This window comes from Dicentrarchus labrax, unplaced genomic scaffold (genome assembly GCF_905237075.1).
Source record: "Dicentrarchus labrax unplaced genomic scaffold, dlabrax2021, whole genome shotgun sequence".
Lineage (NCBI taxonomy): Eukaryota > Metazoa > Chordata > Actinopteri > Moronidae > Dicentrarchus > Dicentrarchus labrax.
In genome coordinates, this window is record NW_026136708.1 from 4763984 (window position 1) to 4781274 (window position 17291).

The window sequence follows — 17291 nt, forward strand, 5'->3', positions numbered from 1 at the left end:
TAAACAGGATATCTAAGTGGCCATACTTCAAACAGCAACAATTAGACTCGAGTGCCATCCTTATTGTGGAGGTGTAATTTCACCATAGTTCCACTAAAACTATGCTTGATGTCGGTGGCCTGTGTTGCATTTGATGCCAGAATGAGGATCGAAAATCAGCTTTTTATGGTGTAAATAAATTATTTAGATTCATATTGATTGGGGGAAAATCAAACAGTCAAATTATAAATTATTGTAATGTGCATTTCATGCATTTATATATTTGTTCAACTATGTATTTTTTGACACCCAGCTGTATCATAAAGTTTAAATAAGTATCATGATTGTTAAAATGCTCTTTCGGAGACCATTCAGGGGGAAACACTAAATAAAGGAATTTATTTGGCAGTGAAGGTGTCAGATTTAAGATATTTAATATATATATAATATATATATAATTGACTACAAGTATTAGTATGACGTTTAAAAAAATCCACATCTGTCTAATTAACAGTTACCAATGGGAACTCTTTATGGTTTTGTGTGACTTGCTGCCATTCCCATGCAATCAAGCATTTAAATAGTGTTTTCATTGTTGTAACTTGTGTTTATTTTACATACAGTTGAACAAATTCTCTTTTATTAATAAACTCAGTTGTTTTTCCAGAATGAGAAGCCCTATCTTCCTGGTCCAGTCTGAAGTGTGTTCTCTGCTTCTACACATGCGTCCCAGACAGACATCTCTTGACCCTGTGAACCTGAAGTGCCCTCTCCTCAGTAGCACCCTTGTCTACACACACACCCCACACTCTGACGTGTACATTCCACTGGACGATGTCAGTCTGGCAACAGTCTGGTCACACAGCGGGCTTATTTCTGTCTGGGAAGCAATTTTGTCCAACAAAAAGGTGGACCAAGATCAGGACTACAAAAACCAGCAGGCACTCCAGTCTGTTCATTTTGGTACAAGTGTATAACAAGGGGGCCGAGGAGGAAGTAGTGCAGAGCTCCGAGGGAGGAGGGGTACTATAGAGGATTAGATGTTTATTCTGAGCCCTGTCACCCATTCTTGGCCCTCTCCAGCAGATTAAAATTATTAGCCAAACAGACAGTTAATCCAGGGGCCGGGGGGGCCGGCATGGATGTGGATTGGGGCAGGCTCTTCACAGGTTGGTGATTATCTGATTCCATTGCGAGGATTTGCCTTGCCTTTTTTGTCACACAAACATTAGAAGAGGGCTGCTCTCGCTGGCTGCCCAGAAGGCCCTGCCTGCGGTTGTGTATTGGCCGGTGTTTGCTTAGAGATGTCAGACAGACTGAAGGGGCACACAGGAAGAGCAAATGACAGATGACTGCCAGACCCTGCTCACTCCAGCCAGTGCCTGCAGTTCACCAACAAGACAAATTATTAATTAGTGCTGTAGACCTGATACCTAATGACAAGATCCATGTGTGGGACAAACACAGGATGCAGTACGGACACATGTAATGAAAACATTTTTAATAAATATACAATTGCATGTGTGCAAAGGCAATTATGTGTGTATAGAGTTAATTCTAATAACATTATCACACATATAATAACTAGATCATTATGATCGTGATGCTGTTGCATTTTTATTTGAACTTAATGGCTATTTCATTGCAAATACATGGCAGGATTTTCTTTTTTGTAGCATTTTTTCTGCAGGTTTTGCAGCTTCTTGTAAGATTTAATGAATGAATGAAATTTGCAATGTCAATTTGCAATTGTGCATATGTAGTACAACCACTGGTCTCACATAATAGCTTATTAGTTTTTCATTCCAAATGAAAAAATGTTGGGACATTTGAAAAGGTTTTCTTACAAAATTAGCACTAAACCAAAAACTTGAGACACTTATCTGTGTGTTTATTTTTATTAGTTTATTTGATGGAGATGGAGCTCATTAATTAAGCATCAATCAACGGAGAAAAATACTGTAAATGAGCCTAAATGACAATTTTTTTAATGAAATATGCATAAAATAGTGCAACATGCATCCATCAATAATGCCAAAGTTGCACACAGTTAAGTTATGAAACAAAGACATTTTAAAAAGCAAAAAAAGAGGCTCTAATCAGATTATATATGAGTTTCTGAATATGAACAGTAAACAGCAGAGAGCCACCTCCCTCAGAGCCCACAGGAGAGCTCCACAATCACCAGTGCAGACATGTAAATTCAGAGCTCATCCATTGTCCAGTCCAGCCAGAGACCAATTCTGTTGTCCAGAGCCTAAAATGCACAGACCTTTGGTGTCCTCTCTCCCTCACATTACAACCCCTAATTCGGGAAATTAAGATGGCCTTTGTGTGATATTTCTCAGTCTTTCTTCCTTCCCATGCCAATCAAAGACAAGTTGCCTAGTTCAAAGCTACAGCTGATGCTCTGAGGTGCCATTTCTTTTCAATCAAAGGCCAACAAGCTCCCACAATCAACAACACAGGTGTTAATTAACATCCAGGCATTAGCATTCAAAAGCAGTCCAATTTATAGGTCATTCCCTTCCATTTGTGAAACATGAAATCCCCTTGGCTTGCAAAAAAAGAACTGCTGTTTGTAGAAGGCCCAGTTGAAATGCTTATATGAGGGAAATATTGCAGGGAGGCCCTGAGGAGGAAGCAGTGTTCTTGTTGTCCATGTGGTTAGGGTTAGACACATTATATATATATATCAGCATCTCATTTGGAGTCTCCCTGGGAACAAGGCAGAGCTGCTCCAAAAAGTCAATATTGAACTTGTGTTGGTGGTCAGAGCAAATTCCTCATTATTCACATAGCTCTATAGTCACAGACTTCCTGATCTACTATTGCCTGCTTTATCCTAATATCAAATATTTGGGGGAATCTAGTTTGCACCTTAATGGCCCATACAACCCTTTTTTCTTTTTGTCTTTTTTTAACAGACGTCAAAGACCGAGTCTGGATCGATCCATCGAGCTGGGCTGCCAATAATCATTGATCAGTCTGTCAGAGGGGAAAGCGCTAGACCTGTGCAAGGACAATACAATTATTGCTCAATGGCCTCCACATGTAGACAAAGTGCAGGGCAGTCTAATTGCATTTCACACAGCTAATGACGGCTCAATCAGCGCAGAGACGGAGGGTTTAATCCCACCGGAGACTTAACCAAATAGGATCAGACATGATTAGATAGCACTAACCATCAATATTTTCTTTAACTTTTAATTAATCGACACATGGGAGACTTTTAGTGTGCAGGGCGCTTATAATGAACCGGATCAAACCAATATAACATAACAACGACACGGACAGTTTTCAAGGGCTCTGGTTCACTAAACACACTGGTCTGTGAAATAGTAGAAATGAATGAAAATGACTAAAAACTCACCAAAACCTGGAAAAAAACCCATTTACAATAAACACAGGCCAGCTGCAGTAACCTAGATATAGCCCAGTTTAACAGCTGCATTTTAACAGCTGCATGGAGGCAGTGTGTACAGCAGAGGGCGCTGTGGTTACATTTTAGACGGCAAGAGTCTTTAAAGGGAACATCCGTACAAAAAACAGTATGTAAGTAATCATTTTATAAAACAGCAGGAAACACCTATCTTTATTGGCTGAATAATCTATAATGCTTTTACTTTGTTTAAAATGTAATTTACTGAAGTTATTACTGCACCGTAACTCCACATTAACAATATGTATTATCTATTTAATTAGTCTAAATTTGATTAATTATTCTATTATATATTTTTTATTGTGTTTTAAATATTGTTCTAATGCATATCTTCACCGTATTTCAAGGATTCTTTGATGTTTTATTGTTATTCACAATTCAAGGCTGTGGGATGAAATGTCGATATAGTTCCCTTCATGATACTTTAAAGAAAACCAGAACAGTCTCACAGCCAGAGGGAAGAATCGGCTCTGCAGTCTGGTGGTACGGCAGCGGAAGCTTTTACCTCTTCCCAGATGGCAGCAGTGTTATTATATCATTGGAAATGTTTCATGCAGACTAGTGTTTTTATGTATGGCTTCCTGCTGTCAGTCAGGATAGGCTATTATCAGCAGTCACCACTGCTGCTGTTTGTGCTCCATTATTCACTACCATGACATCATCAACAGTGCTGTCTATCAAACTTCAAACCATAAAGGTATTTGCAATGTTTTCATCCCAGTCTGTTCTCTGTCAGGTCAAAATGTTTAAAAACAAACCTGTAAGGGTGGTTTACTATTTAAAAAGAAGATGATTAACTTTATTAATTTTACACACACATTTAACACACCCAGGATGATCCAAACAATCAGCAACGGAAGAAGTGTACAATGAAAACTGAATTAAAAGTGCACCAAGCCAAGAGAGACAGTAATACATCCAATATGTAATAAGTACATTGCAAATATAACTATATATATATATTCAAGTGGTAACACAAAAGGAAACATTCAAATAAATAATAATAATCATTATAAACCTTATTTATTTATATTAACTAAATAAATTAAACTCAATGAAATTAAAAAACAATGCAACAGATATCATGTATGTGAATTCAGTTTTAGAGTGTATTTTCCCTTTAATGGTGACCTGGTTCCGCAGTGCCACACATGGGAGAGAGTAAAGACATTTTCTCCTTGTCACTATTCTTATTATGTTGTTGTATATTGTTGCTGGTGTACTTTTACACAGAATTTATTTCGAGACCAAGACGATCAATCATCTCAGAGTGGTTACACAATGTAGAATATATAAACTGTCATGTGGCTGTTTCTGATAAACAGTCGTGCCAAAGCAGTATGCTTCAAATTACACTTGGTCACCATCAGAATCAGTTTTATTGGACACATCTTGCATGCGGAGTCGTTGTGCGTGTGTGCTCGTTTCATCACAGTGCTTCTTTGTGCCTTTCTTCTCCCTGGCACTGCAGCAAGAAGTCCATTTGAATATGATCTGAAATAAAAAAAAATTAAAAAAGTGTATTATTCTATGTTGATCTTTGTTGGTGTGTGGCACACAAACACAAGGCTCCCATGTCTGTCTCCCTGCCCCCTAAGATTCAGTCTCTATGTGGACCGTTAATCATTAATAGATGTACTTTGAGCTGCGATAAGCACCCTGCTTCAAAAGGATGGGACATTTCCCAACAAGAGATTAGAATAAAACCCCTTCAAGTGTGATACTGGGTGATACTGTAAAATATCACTTTTTACTCCATGCTTTCATGATTTATGGGATGACATTTAAGGAATGACTGTTAATGTTTTCACACAATATATTGTTAGCCAGTAACGTGCCACTCCAACAGGTTTTTTAGAACAGACAAATGAGTGCAAATCAGTAACCACTTGCAGGTTGTTTGATTCCCTGAAAAACTCTCTTTGCATAAATCTCATTTAGGGATCTGTGCATATGAAAAGTCTGCCCCGCTCAGCATGCAGGGATACAGCAGAGCTCAGGGTCATCAGACGAATCCAATCTTGATCTGAGAGAGTGTGCTCTCAGCATTAAGCTGCTTTCGGCCCGTGAGAACAGTCCAAGAGGCAGACAATCTGGGACAAACTTGACACACCTTGACACTGACAGATTGGAAAAGGTATAAGAACAGTAAGGATATTGCATTATTTTCAAATGCCAGTGACATGTTTGGGCACACAAGCCACAGTTAAAGTCCTGTTGAGACCACACACAGCTGGCAGAGTTGCCATTTCTGATATCATCTATGAAGTGCATGTAGGCACATAAATATACAACATCACGAGTCAGGTGCAGTCAGGCTGCCATAAACTCCCATATATGTCAGAATGTGATAAGTTTATGCATTTGCATCAGTGCAACACACACACACACACACACACACACACACACAGGCAAACTATGACTGCCATGTATTGTGTGAAGGTTGTGTGAATGTAGCCCACTGCAACAGCTACCAGGTCTCAGCACAAGTTGTATTGACGCAGACCACACCATTGTGTAGGTGCAGCTCAATAAAGCCAGTGTTTTGCATCCAGTTAAAGGGACAGCAGTTAGTGTTATTCCTGTCTGAAGAAAATGTGTCCTCTCCGCACCACGTCACCAGCAGACTGACAGACAGCCCGCAGTTTCCATTCACAATATTGACAGGCCCCCACCACCACACACCCCCCCACCCCTTCCGCACAGCAGATGCTGTGACGGGCGCCATGATGATGATCTGGGATTTTGCCTGCAGCAGTGGCCAGAGACGCTGTGACGCCAGGAGGTAGGCGGCTAGCTCTAAAGACGTGGACGGATTCACCCATCGGCACAGTAAAGATGGCCGATTTGCGGATTCAGCGCTCTACGCATGCGTGAAAGTTGGGAAACGTCGACATTTTTCTTTTAAATGAGACACCGGACGGTCTCATAACGTATGGCGTTGAACCGGAGACATTCGTTATAGATTAAGGAAGAGGTGAAGTATTTCGAGCGGGTTTAACAGTTGTGTCTTTAACGTGTACAAGCAGCGCCGCGAGCCAAGCGTCCATTTTTATCCCATTCATATTTTCCAACCAGGCCCCACTTCCCACAATCCAGCGCGACGTTACGAACAGAGCTGTCTACTCGGTTGTCTTTCCTGTCGAAGGTCTCTGGCAGCAGGCTGCTGGTAGCTCGGCTGTGCAGAGACGGCAAGAAGCGACCGACCGGCGGGGGAGGCAGGCAAGGCAAAGGAAAGGACAGGGGGAATTTAGGCTGTGTCCCGTATTTGGAATAAGCAAGACTAGACTACAGCGTTCCTCTTGACGTGAAACGGGCTCCTCTGTAACCTTCAAGAAGGACCCTGCATTTTGTTGACGGCTAACTTACGGGCAGTTGGGACTCTTGAACTAACCGTCGTTTTGAACTGTGAAGAAACTAAAGAGACATTTTGGTTTCTGGACGAAGAATGGGATTTAAAGAACATATCTGCCAGCACTGAGTTGAGAAAACAAGGGAATATTTTCCAGTTGGATGGGACAAAAAATAAGCGTACTGTCGAACGGGGCCAAATTCAGTTAAGCTGTGTTAACACTGTGCATATTGTAGGGCAACTCCTGGGGGAGAAAAGGGGCAGCGATGGCATTTGGGAACGAAGAAAAGTAACGTTAACGTTAGCTCTCTGGCTAGCTAAATAGCTAACCTAGCAGGCTGCTAACTAAGCCTGTGTCGCCCTGCCATTCCTGGAGCAGAGGAGGGGCGCTGGGGCTTTGTAGCATTGCAGATCTGCCTTGCATTTTTGGGTTGCTGCAAGAATGGAGAATCCCAAATATCTGCCACCACAACTCAGGGGGATCTGTTGAACCGCATCGACTCGATTCTGTTTTCCATTTGTCACAGAGGGGACCAGAGAAACTGCCAGCTAAACGTTGGGATTTCATCTAAATCAGCCGGCCCGGGGCAGCCAGGGTCTGTAATTGTGACCACTTCTTTTCGTATATGCCCTGTGGGGATAGGTATTATAAAATGGGGAAGTGCTACACGTCTTCTGCACCTCTTAGATACTGGATCTCGAGAGGGAGATCATGAACAGGCTGGTTTTAACGCGGAATTAGCCCCCGGCTTGCCCTCAACTCAAAAGTTTCATTATTTTTCGAGACATATTCAAGGTGAGAGAACTTCTTTACAGGCCCCTCTGCGCTAACTAACAGGCCGAGGAGGTGTTTGCTCATTCCCCCCCTCCTCCTCCTCCATCATCATCATCATCATCATTAGTTCAAAAAGCGACAATCCGGAATAATCATGTCGGGAGAGGTGCGTTTGAAGAAGCTGGAGAAGCTGATCCTGGACGGGCCAGCTCAGTCTAATGGCCAGTGCCTGAGTGTGGAAACGCTGCTGGATATCCTGGTCTGCCTCTACGATGAGTGCAACAACTCCCCGCTCAGAAGAGAGAAAAATATCCTGGAGTTTTTGGACTGGGGTAAGCAAGCTTTTTTTAATTACTTTTTTTAAACATTTTTATTTCATCTTGTTTGGCCTGTGCATTCAGCCTCCCTGTCTTTTTGGTAAGATGATAGGCTAATAATGCTGGTGGTGCAGTGGCCCTCCCTTCCCCATCACATTCCTTTTATAGTAGTAGTGGGGCTCAGTTGGCCTGCTCTCTTCTCACTCAAAACCCTCCCTAAAACTAAAAGCAAGGCCACTTTATTCTCGTGTAATTAAATGCTTTGTATGTTTTGTAAAAATAATCTTCCTCGGTTGCATGTCTTAAGTTACGGGAACACACATTAAACAGAGGGCATGTCTGCGTTACCAAAAACAGATATGTTGTTAAAAAGAAAAGGTGGTACTAAGTTGACAATGAGGAGTAACCAAATACACAGAAGGACATTAACTACAGTGAGGAGGATCCTGAACAGGCACACTCAGAGTTTTGGTATGAATCCAATAAAGATCTCATAAAGATGTCCTGTGCTCCAGGCCACCAGTTATTCTTATGAAAATGCCCTCTTACATAAAGTCGATGTCTGTCTGTCGTTGCACCAACCCTCTTTGGTTTAGTTTAGTTTTCACAACTACTTTGCATGTCAGTTTGTTTTCCTTTTTATGGGCGTGTAGGTGAAAGCTTGTTGATAACTTACCTAGCTGTCTCTTATCAGAAATGGTCATATTTTTTTTTTGCCATTGCAACATAGAGATCACAGTAGCACAACCTAAAGGTTTTAACCAGAATTTGATTAGTTTATAATTAGGAAAGGAGTTTTGCAGGACAAGCTAGCAGCTTTTGTAACTTTCCCACTCCCCTGGTTGAAGCAAGGTTAGAAAAAACAACACACAGGAGGCAGGACAGGAGGACCACACACACACATACACAAACAACTCAATCATTTGTGCAGAAGGACTGCGTGTGTGTGTGTGTCTCTCTCTATGTGTGTGTATGACATTGGGGGTTTGGTTTGTGCATGAAGCAGGAATGTGAACAACTCACCTTTTTTATCTGGCGCAGAGGCCCTGCTAGCTGCCGGAGCATGCCTGGCTGGCCTGCTTGTCTTTTTAAAGCACTGAAAGAAGTGCTGCAGCAGTGCAGGAGCAAATCATTGCCCTGGATTGAGACAAATTAATAATACAGCAGGCAATAAGAAACAAAAGTATAATGGAAAGAAAGTGCAGTCTGGCATAGTTTTTCTTTCTTTTATTTCTGAAACAGTTTAATCTGCAATGTTAAACAGGCAGCAGTTTGGTTGATTATAGAGTGGCAACGACAGACAGGATGCCAGTTAAATCAGTCAAATGGTGGTAAATTCTGGCTGTGGCTGCTAGGTTGGTTTATCCCAGCAGCCACCATCTGGACAACCTATTCTGTGCTAAAAATGGAGCAATGCTGGCTGGTAAAAGTGGCTGGATTTGGTGATTTTTGTGTCTACAAAGAAGTACTTTTCTCCCTGTCTAAAAGCCGTGCCCAACTGTGTTCATTCATTACACATGGTTTGCTTTAGAGCATCCTATTTTCCCCCAGTTGTTAGTGCCTAGCCGATCTGCTGCACATGTAGCTGGCCTTGCAACAATGCCGGTGTTCTGGCCTTTAAGGAGAGGTGCCCTAAGCTCGGGCGCCAAGTGGTGACTTCATTCTGACATTTCCCTCTGTTGACACAAGAAACTTTTTGACTAAACTCGACTAGACACAACACACAACATACAGATGTATCAGAGCTGTCGCAGTCCTGTCCTGGTCCCATGCTGTTGCATGTTATTGTGTTTCGCTCCAGAGGGATTTGTATGAGAATCCTCCAGCTTCTACAATTAATATCAATGAATTTAATTGAGTTGCACAGTTTGTACCTAGAAGTCCCTGAAGCTGAAGTTATGTAAACAAAATGAATCGATTATCCCAATCAGGTAGTCAAGAAGAACCTTTGGGGAGTCTTAATATGAGTTGTTGCTTTCTCCCAACAGTCTTGTACTGAACATCTCTCACTATAAACACCAGGGAGGCATATATCCAAACACAAGATTAATTTCTCTTAGCAACAATACAAACAATCACATGTGTCTGCTGTTTATAGTTTTATTTTACAAAACTGTACCAATGCCTGACATTAGCAGACGCAGACCTCCACTATTTACAGCTTAGGGAAACCCTGTCCAAACAGATGAACCATGATGCTTAACTTGCCTCTTTCTACCATGCTACCAATACATGCATGAAAGATGGCTATCAGACGAGTGTCACGGCTCCTGGTGGACGTTACCCAGCGAGCTGTAACAACATCCTAGGATAACTTTGTTACTGCTGTTCCTAGGCAGTTCCATCACCAGTGGCTAAAAGGTAGACTGCAGCTGTTTATTGTGATTGAAAGGAGAAAAAAAGAACAAAATAGCCATTAGTGGTTCTTATGGAAGAGGATTTCTTCAATCTAGTTGGTGGATTTAGATATAGTATTTGTAAAATGTCCAGAAATGCAGAAAAAAAGAGAAAACATTACTTCTGGACCACTGCTAGCAGCGACAGGTTCATAACTTGGAAGCTCTGGTGTGTTGGCTGTCTTTAACTTTAGAACCGTGGAGAATTTGGGATTTACTTTCTTCAGCAGCATCTGCCCAAATTAAATGTAGAGTTTAGCAGCAAGATGGAAGAACTCATTTCAAGACTCAGTTGGAGCAATATGGATGTGATAAGTCATATTTAAGTTGCTCTTTGTTACACACCTCTCCATTTTATTCTTTTTTTGTGTAGCAGAGGAAGTTAACAACCAATGTGAGTAAAGACTACGAGGTGGGAGGTGTTATGATTGTGATTTAAAGACTAGTTCGACACTTGCATGTAATATATAATATATTTATTAAGAGTTATGGTCTTTTCAGGTGGAGAGCAACTCTCCACCTGCGTATCTGCTTGGATCCGCATGGTCTCACTGTGTTTCTCCGTCAGTAAACGGCAGGCAGATTTTGATTACCTAGTTTGGACAGAGCCAGGCTAGCTGTTTTCCCCAGTGCCCTGTCTTTATGCTAAGCTAACAGACTGCTGGCTGTATATATTTACCAGACTGATATGGGAGTAGTACCAGTCTTCTAATCTAAACTCCCAAAATACCGAACTGTTGCTATAATTGAATCACATTGTGATGCAGGGGTACAGTCAAGCAATTTGGAATAAGGTGTTGATTCATCATTAGTCAAAAACAAACATGTTAGAGCAGTGGTAGCAGACAGTACTGAAGAGTAGATTTCCATCTTTTAGGAAGGCATAAAATGACTTGCTGTGGCATGGTTTTTTAGCATTGAGATGATAACGCACCTCCACAAGATAGCAGACCACGCCCTTTTGGCGTTGCCATCAACAAAAACATGGTATCATTGAGGTCAAGTCTTGTCCTGTTCTCTGAAGTTTTTGTGTGTGTAACTACTCCCATGTTCTATGGAAAAAGCACACCTGTTACACATACAACACTCTGCAGTATTTAGACTGTTACTAGCAAAACTTTTTTTCTAACGTCAGCGGAAGAAATGATATAATGCCAATACAGCACCCTATTTATACTTACCAACAGAGCCAGAGAGTGCACACGACTGATCGTAGCCTATAGGAAACAGATTGGATCAGATGGATAGCGTTAACAAGTACTCAAAACACTGTTTAATCCTACATAGAGAAAAATGCTTCAAGATGGGCCCCATGAAACCTAAGACCTCTTCAACTTGTGAGTGATCTGCCTTTGTCAGCCACTCAGAGGCTGCCTCTGCAGCTACAGTGTGCTCTGACAGAAGAGACACATCATCCTAGCTTACTCACCGGGCCTGTGTACCTTTTTGCTACAGTGGCACAGCCATAACAAAGGTGCTGCAATGTTCCCTTTTCTTCCTGAGAATGTATATGAGCCAGAGAAGAAGACAAACATTTGTATTGGGTTAGCTTTTCTTCTTGTTTGGTGACCTCATTTCAGCTGAAATAGAGACCCCTACATGACCTGCAGCCACAGGGGAAATGAACACGGGAAAGTACACTGAATCCTGACTCCTCACATATACCACAACTTACTGCATTTAACAAGTTGACCAGATCAGCTGGCACTTGTATCTATTATTGTTCGTTGTTAAACCTTGTGAAATTCATTGTAGGCCAGCCAACTTAAGGCAACATTGCCCTTATTTGTAATGTAATCAGGTGTTGGAAGTGAATGTGTCTGTATTGTCGATTGCTAGATGAAGGTTGAGCATCAGTCCTCAAAAAATTACTTTTTCCGTGGAACAAGCAATTTTCAGGAATTCAACAGTTATTGTATGTGTGTGATTCTTTCAGTTTCACATTGATCCATGTAGGGCGGTGTTAGCGTTTCTGCATATTTCAGCACCAGCAATGAAGTAGATGTCTTTTTGAACTGATTACAATCTCAGGACAAATGTAATCTTTATTTACTGGTCAAGTGTGTTTTATGCACTATTAGGTTGTCTTCTGTTTTCTAAACAGGAATTTATGTCCTGCGGACACACTTGCATTCATCTGTCATAGATATCCTGTTTTCCAGCTTTGCTCCAATCATTTTCTGCTTTTTGTTTTGTCCTGATCGCCTTCCCTGTTTTGGGAAACGGATTGCCGGGCAGCAGAGTGAAAAGGGGCAGCCGTGCCAGCCCACAGTAGGCAAACATGGGGGAGGCAGCCTGACCTTTTCTCAATCTAGACTCAATGTTAGCCTGCAGTGGCCAGCTGTTCTTCTGCAGCTGATGTGTGCTCCACCCTGCATTTTCATTGGCAGCATGCCTCACACACTGTGGAGACACACACACACACACACACACACACACACACACACACACACACACACACACACACACACACACACACACACACACACACACACACTTATTATTGTGGTTTTTGCCTAACTAGGCTATCTCATAGTTCACAGACTGGAGTCCCTCCCTGTTATTCCCATTATTGAACAGTAGAGCTGCCACTACGCCTCTAAGACTTTGACTTGAGCTGGTTCCAAAGACGAATTTTTGTGTCACATGGTTTTTAAATTCTGCTTGGAGGCCATTCCATGCCACCAAGAACAAAAGAGGCTATATGCAAGGCCAGCACTTTAAACCTCTGGCTTCATATGCATTGTGCATACCAGCCTTGCAGTCATAAATATGCATTTAGATCAGGCTAACTGATTGTGCAAGGTCACTGATGGAAATGTAATCTAGTGCCTACCTATGATGGATAATAAAGATAGAATGGAGAGTTGATTGTGTTCAGGTTACGGTCAGGACTAGGTGCTTTTAGATTATAATAAATCCACAGAGGCATGAAGTAGCTGATATAGTTGTTAACTGGAATTTGTTGTTTAGATAAACAGGAATCCAGTAAGATTTGATCTGCACCAATAACCTGTATCACTGATATCCCGAATGTAAATATTAGTATGGGACTTTAAACCCTGTATGGGCTGGACTCTGTCAGGACATCCTTACCCTTCTGGTTGTTCTGCCGCTTCCTGTCTGGCTGTCCGGTGGTTATGGCGGGCGCAGAGAGCAGGAAGGAACCACAAGGACTCAGTGAGGTAGTCCAGACCCAACGGGTGCATGATGTCATACGAGGAAGTGGGACAGCTGTATCACATTGTATCATTGTGTACTCCGTGGCTCACTTGTGTCCAGTATTTTGGTGTTGTTACGACGGTGCAAGGTCACAAACATGTTTACTTCCTTGCCGTTGGATTCCTGTTTCACACAGACGTACATACAGTCTGTTTACTCCTTTAGAACACTCATATGCTTTTTCAGGCTTTCTGTCATCCTTTCATACTCACAGTCACACACTTACTTTTTCCCTCTGTGCGGCACAGCCACACACACACACACACACACACACACACACACACACACACACACACACACACACACACACACACACACACACACACACACACACACAGATTTTCCATTGTCCTGAGTGGACTCACAAACAATCAGACATAGCAGAGGGGACCATGTAGATCCTCTCCTCTCCTGGTCCACTACGTCTCACCAGAGTTTAGTATCCCGAAGGGAGCAGTACAGCAGTCACTGACAGTTTATTATGTTCCTTTTGCCCTCTACATTTCACTTACTATAATTTAACCTAGTGGCATTCCAAACAAACTTGTCAAAAGAAGAAAAGTAATATAAATCATGCAGTTACAGAAGATTATCATCATTTACAGTATCTGAAACTAATTGCTCCAGCATGAGTAAAATGAGTGAGAAAGGTGTCATTAGTTGTGAGGAATTAATTATTTTGAACATAATTCAGTTGTTCAGGATTTAGTCCCTAAAATCCTACATCTTTAAAGGTGCAGTTTTATATTGGCCTTACATAAAGTTGGGTCACTTGCAGAGATTTTTTTTGTTGCTGTGCTTAAAACCTGTGCTGCAGTAGTTGCTGCAGAGTCCACAATCTAGTGATTTCAAGTATCGCTCTGTTGGGTATAACCTTATAGCGGAAAATTCAGCATCCAGACTTTTTTCACAACATTTAAGTTCTAATGGAACCACTAGTGAGGTGTAGTTAATTAGGGGATAGATCGGTTTATCAGCAGTAGCAAAGACTGCATCGCTACAGTCCATGCTGAGGATTACCTGGACCTTTTTACCAGGGTAACACATGTGCAATTGTACATGGCATTTTCAGCATCTGGGTATTCCACAGATGGCCTTTAAAGACACTTGGTCAATCTGTCTGGGAGCTTTGTAGGCAGAGAAATGCCTGCTGCTAATTGTGATGTGTCATCAGAAAGCAGCAGGGGAAGGGTTGGCTTCCTTTCTCCGTCTCCCAGAGGACACACTGTAGCGCAGGTCATTAGCCAGCCTTTCAGGACCCTTGGGATCTGACTGCAAATGCCCCCCCCCCCTTCCCCTTTTCCTCTTTTCTTCACCATCACTTCTTCTTATCCTCCCATCTCTTTCTTTCTTCTCCTCTTTCTCTACCTCATTCTTCCCCTGCAGTGCCGGTTAGCTGGGTTTGGCTGACCCTTCTGCTCAGCTGTCTGTCCATCACTTCAGCCAGTGTTTACAGACCAAATGAAAATGAAGCTGCTCACTTGGCTGATTTTGGCTCATTATAATGTTTCTTTTCCTACTGCAGATTTTCACAGTAAGTCCTCCTTTGTAAGATGGACCTGTTTTTAGCATGAAGCACCCATTATACACTTGCATTAGCAAAGTTATGTCATATTATTAGAATTCTTTATGAATTATATTTGGTACACTTTCATCTGTATCCATATTACAACAACTTCATCCTGTGCTTTTCCTCAGCATTAGGATGCAAAAGGAGCTTGATTTCCAGGAAATTACAAGAGTCTTTAGTGCTGCTTGTAACAGTTTTAATCATTTGTAAGTGTGTTGCTCTGTACATACTGGAGGAAAAATGTTGGTCTGCTCTCCCTGTAATGACACTTCAGCTCTGAGGAGCAATTAGTGAGTCTTCCCTTTCGTCTGCCAACTAAGCCTACACCAGTGACACACACACACACGCACACGCACACACACACACACACACACACACACGCACAAACACCACAGACAGAGCAACATTGTTTTCTCACAAGATTTTTTTTTTTAATTTTGTCAAATGGTGATTTTGGGAAGGCTGCTCGCCCCCTCCACCCGTTCAGCCGAAATGGTCCCACAGCCAACTGGCGGAGGCGCTTGCTTGCATAGTTTTGTCTTTTCCCATACTCACTGAATTGGGAGAGTGTGGCAGTAAAGAGGACTGCTTCCACGCTGGCCTCAACGAGCGAGATGTAAGCGGGAAAAGTGGAAAAAAAATGCACAACAGACATTTCTTTCTTTTTTCATCCATAAAGCTATATGGAATCCATACAGCAGTAGATTAAAATTAAATTACTATCTTAAAATGGCATAAACAATATTTTTAATAACAGTGGATCTAAGTGGCTATTTCTATTATCAAAGTGGATGCTGGTAATGTCCAACCCACAGGTAATTATCAACGTTTTGACTTATTTTTGGTCTTTCGTCCCACAGCTTTAATGTTATGATTCACTCTTATCGCTCTCAGAGCAGCGTTTCCAGCTGTGGCAGGCAGCTGTTTCCAGTGAAAAAGTTTTAAAAACCCACTGTCTAGCACCAAACTGCAGACAGACAAGTTAATGACTCACTGGTGAACATTGGCCTTTATCTGCTAAAGAGCCAGATATTTCCCTCAGGAGTTGGTAGAGACCAATCTAGAGCTAAAAGCAGAGTGAATATGGACAACTCCAATTGAAAAAGAAGTTTGCTCCTTTTCAGAGGATGGCAGCTGTAGTCAGCTCGGTGTCGCAGCATTTCTAATGGATTTGAAAGGGGAACATTAAAAAAAAATCCATTGAAAGCTTTCAAACTAGCACTGCAGGATAATCCACCTGTCTACAACTGCTCTTCATATTTATTATAACACATAGCCTCTGAATGATGATACTTCATGTTTAATCTCAGTGTATCATGTTAATGACTGATTCCATTACGATTAAACATCCAGTGTAGCAGACATATCCACCAGTAGTGAATGTAATGTTGTATGTATTGTGAGACACTTTTCATGTTGAAGGATGGAACATCCCCAGTTTGGAGAAAACTTCATGTTAAATCACTGTTAAATCTAGGGATTAGGGAATCTAAGACTGTTTGGGCAGCAGCCATGAACACAATTTGGCTTCCATACAGTTTCTACTAGACCCAATTCAAACTGTGTGTACACACTAGTATATTATTTGTGTAGTATTTCTCAATAAGGATACATTTCCTTTGTTATACCAATCCTTCAGAGAGGATTAAAGCTGGAGTGGCATAGGACTTCAAAAATTGCAAACACAATATAAGTTCAGCCCACTGTTTCTACTCGCATAAATCTATCAGCATGGAGTGTGCCTGCTGCCTGACCGTCCACTTCCTCCGACCAGGATAAAACCTATTAGATGCTCTAAAAACCAGAGCTCTCAGGAGCCTCGTCAGGGCACAAGTTCATAAATAACATGGAAGAAGACTGCAGCATGTGATCTTCTCCGGCCCTTTGGTTATCTCCTCCTCCAGTTCCTCCTCTCCTCCCCTCGCTCGTTTCTATCACAGGATGTTTCTCTGACACGCAGAGAAACAGAGAGGCAGTTTGGCACCAAACCCCAGCTGTGGTAGTACGGGGAGATGCCAGGGAATCCAGTTCACCTTGGGTTAGCTCCGCTGTACTTGCTGGGCATTTTAGCATGGAAATAGTTAGTTTCATGTTTTATACATTTTTTGACTTATGGTCCATGAGGAATCTGTTCCTACTTATTTTCTGTTGGTCCTGGTGTTCTGTTGTGTCTGAATGTAATTTCCCATTAGCTTTACCCTGGGGCCAGATAGCATGCATTTTAGATGCTCATTCCTA

General features: G+C 41.8%; 1 protein-coding gene across 7 annotated transcripts in view; it reads left to right on the top strand.

The window, feature by feature from the left end:
* The first annotated feature begins 6546 nt into the window (after positions 1-6546).
* Positions 6547-17291, top strand: part of cdc42bpab (CDC42 binding protein kinase alpha (DMPK-like) b) — a 73858-nt gene continuing 63113 nt past the window's right edge. For 2 of the 7 annotated variants that reach the window (XM_051409589.1, XM_051409592.1), the window contains exon 1: positions 6549-7880. In XM_051409589.1, the coding sequence (XP_051265549.1) occupies positions 7703-7880 (178 nt within the window). In that variant the 5' untranslated portion in view covers positions 6549-7702. Of the gene's footprint in view, positions 7881-17291 lie in introns of all 7 variants that reach the window. The other 5 variants (XM_051409590.1, XM_051409591.1, XM_051409593.1 and 2 more) reach the window with 5 other exon arrangements.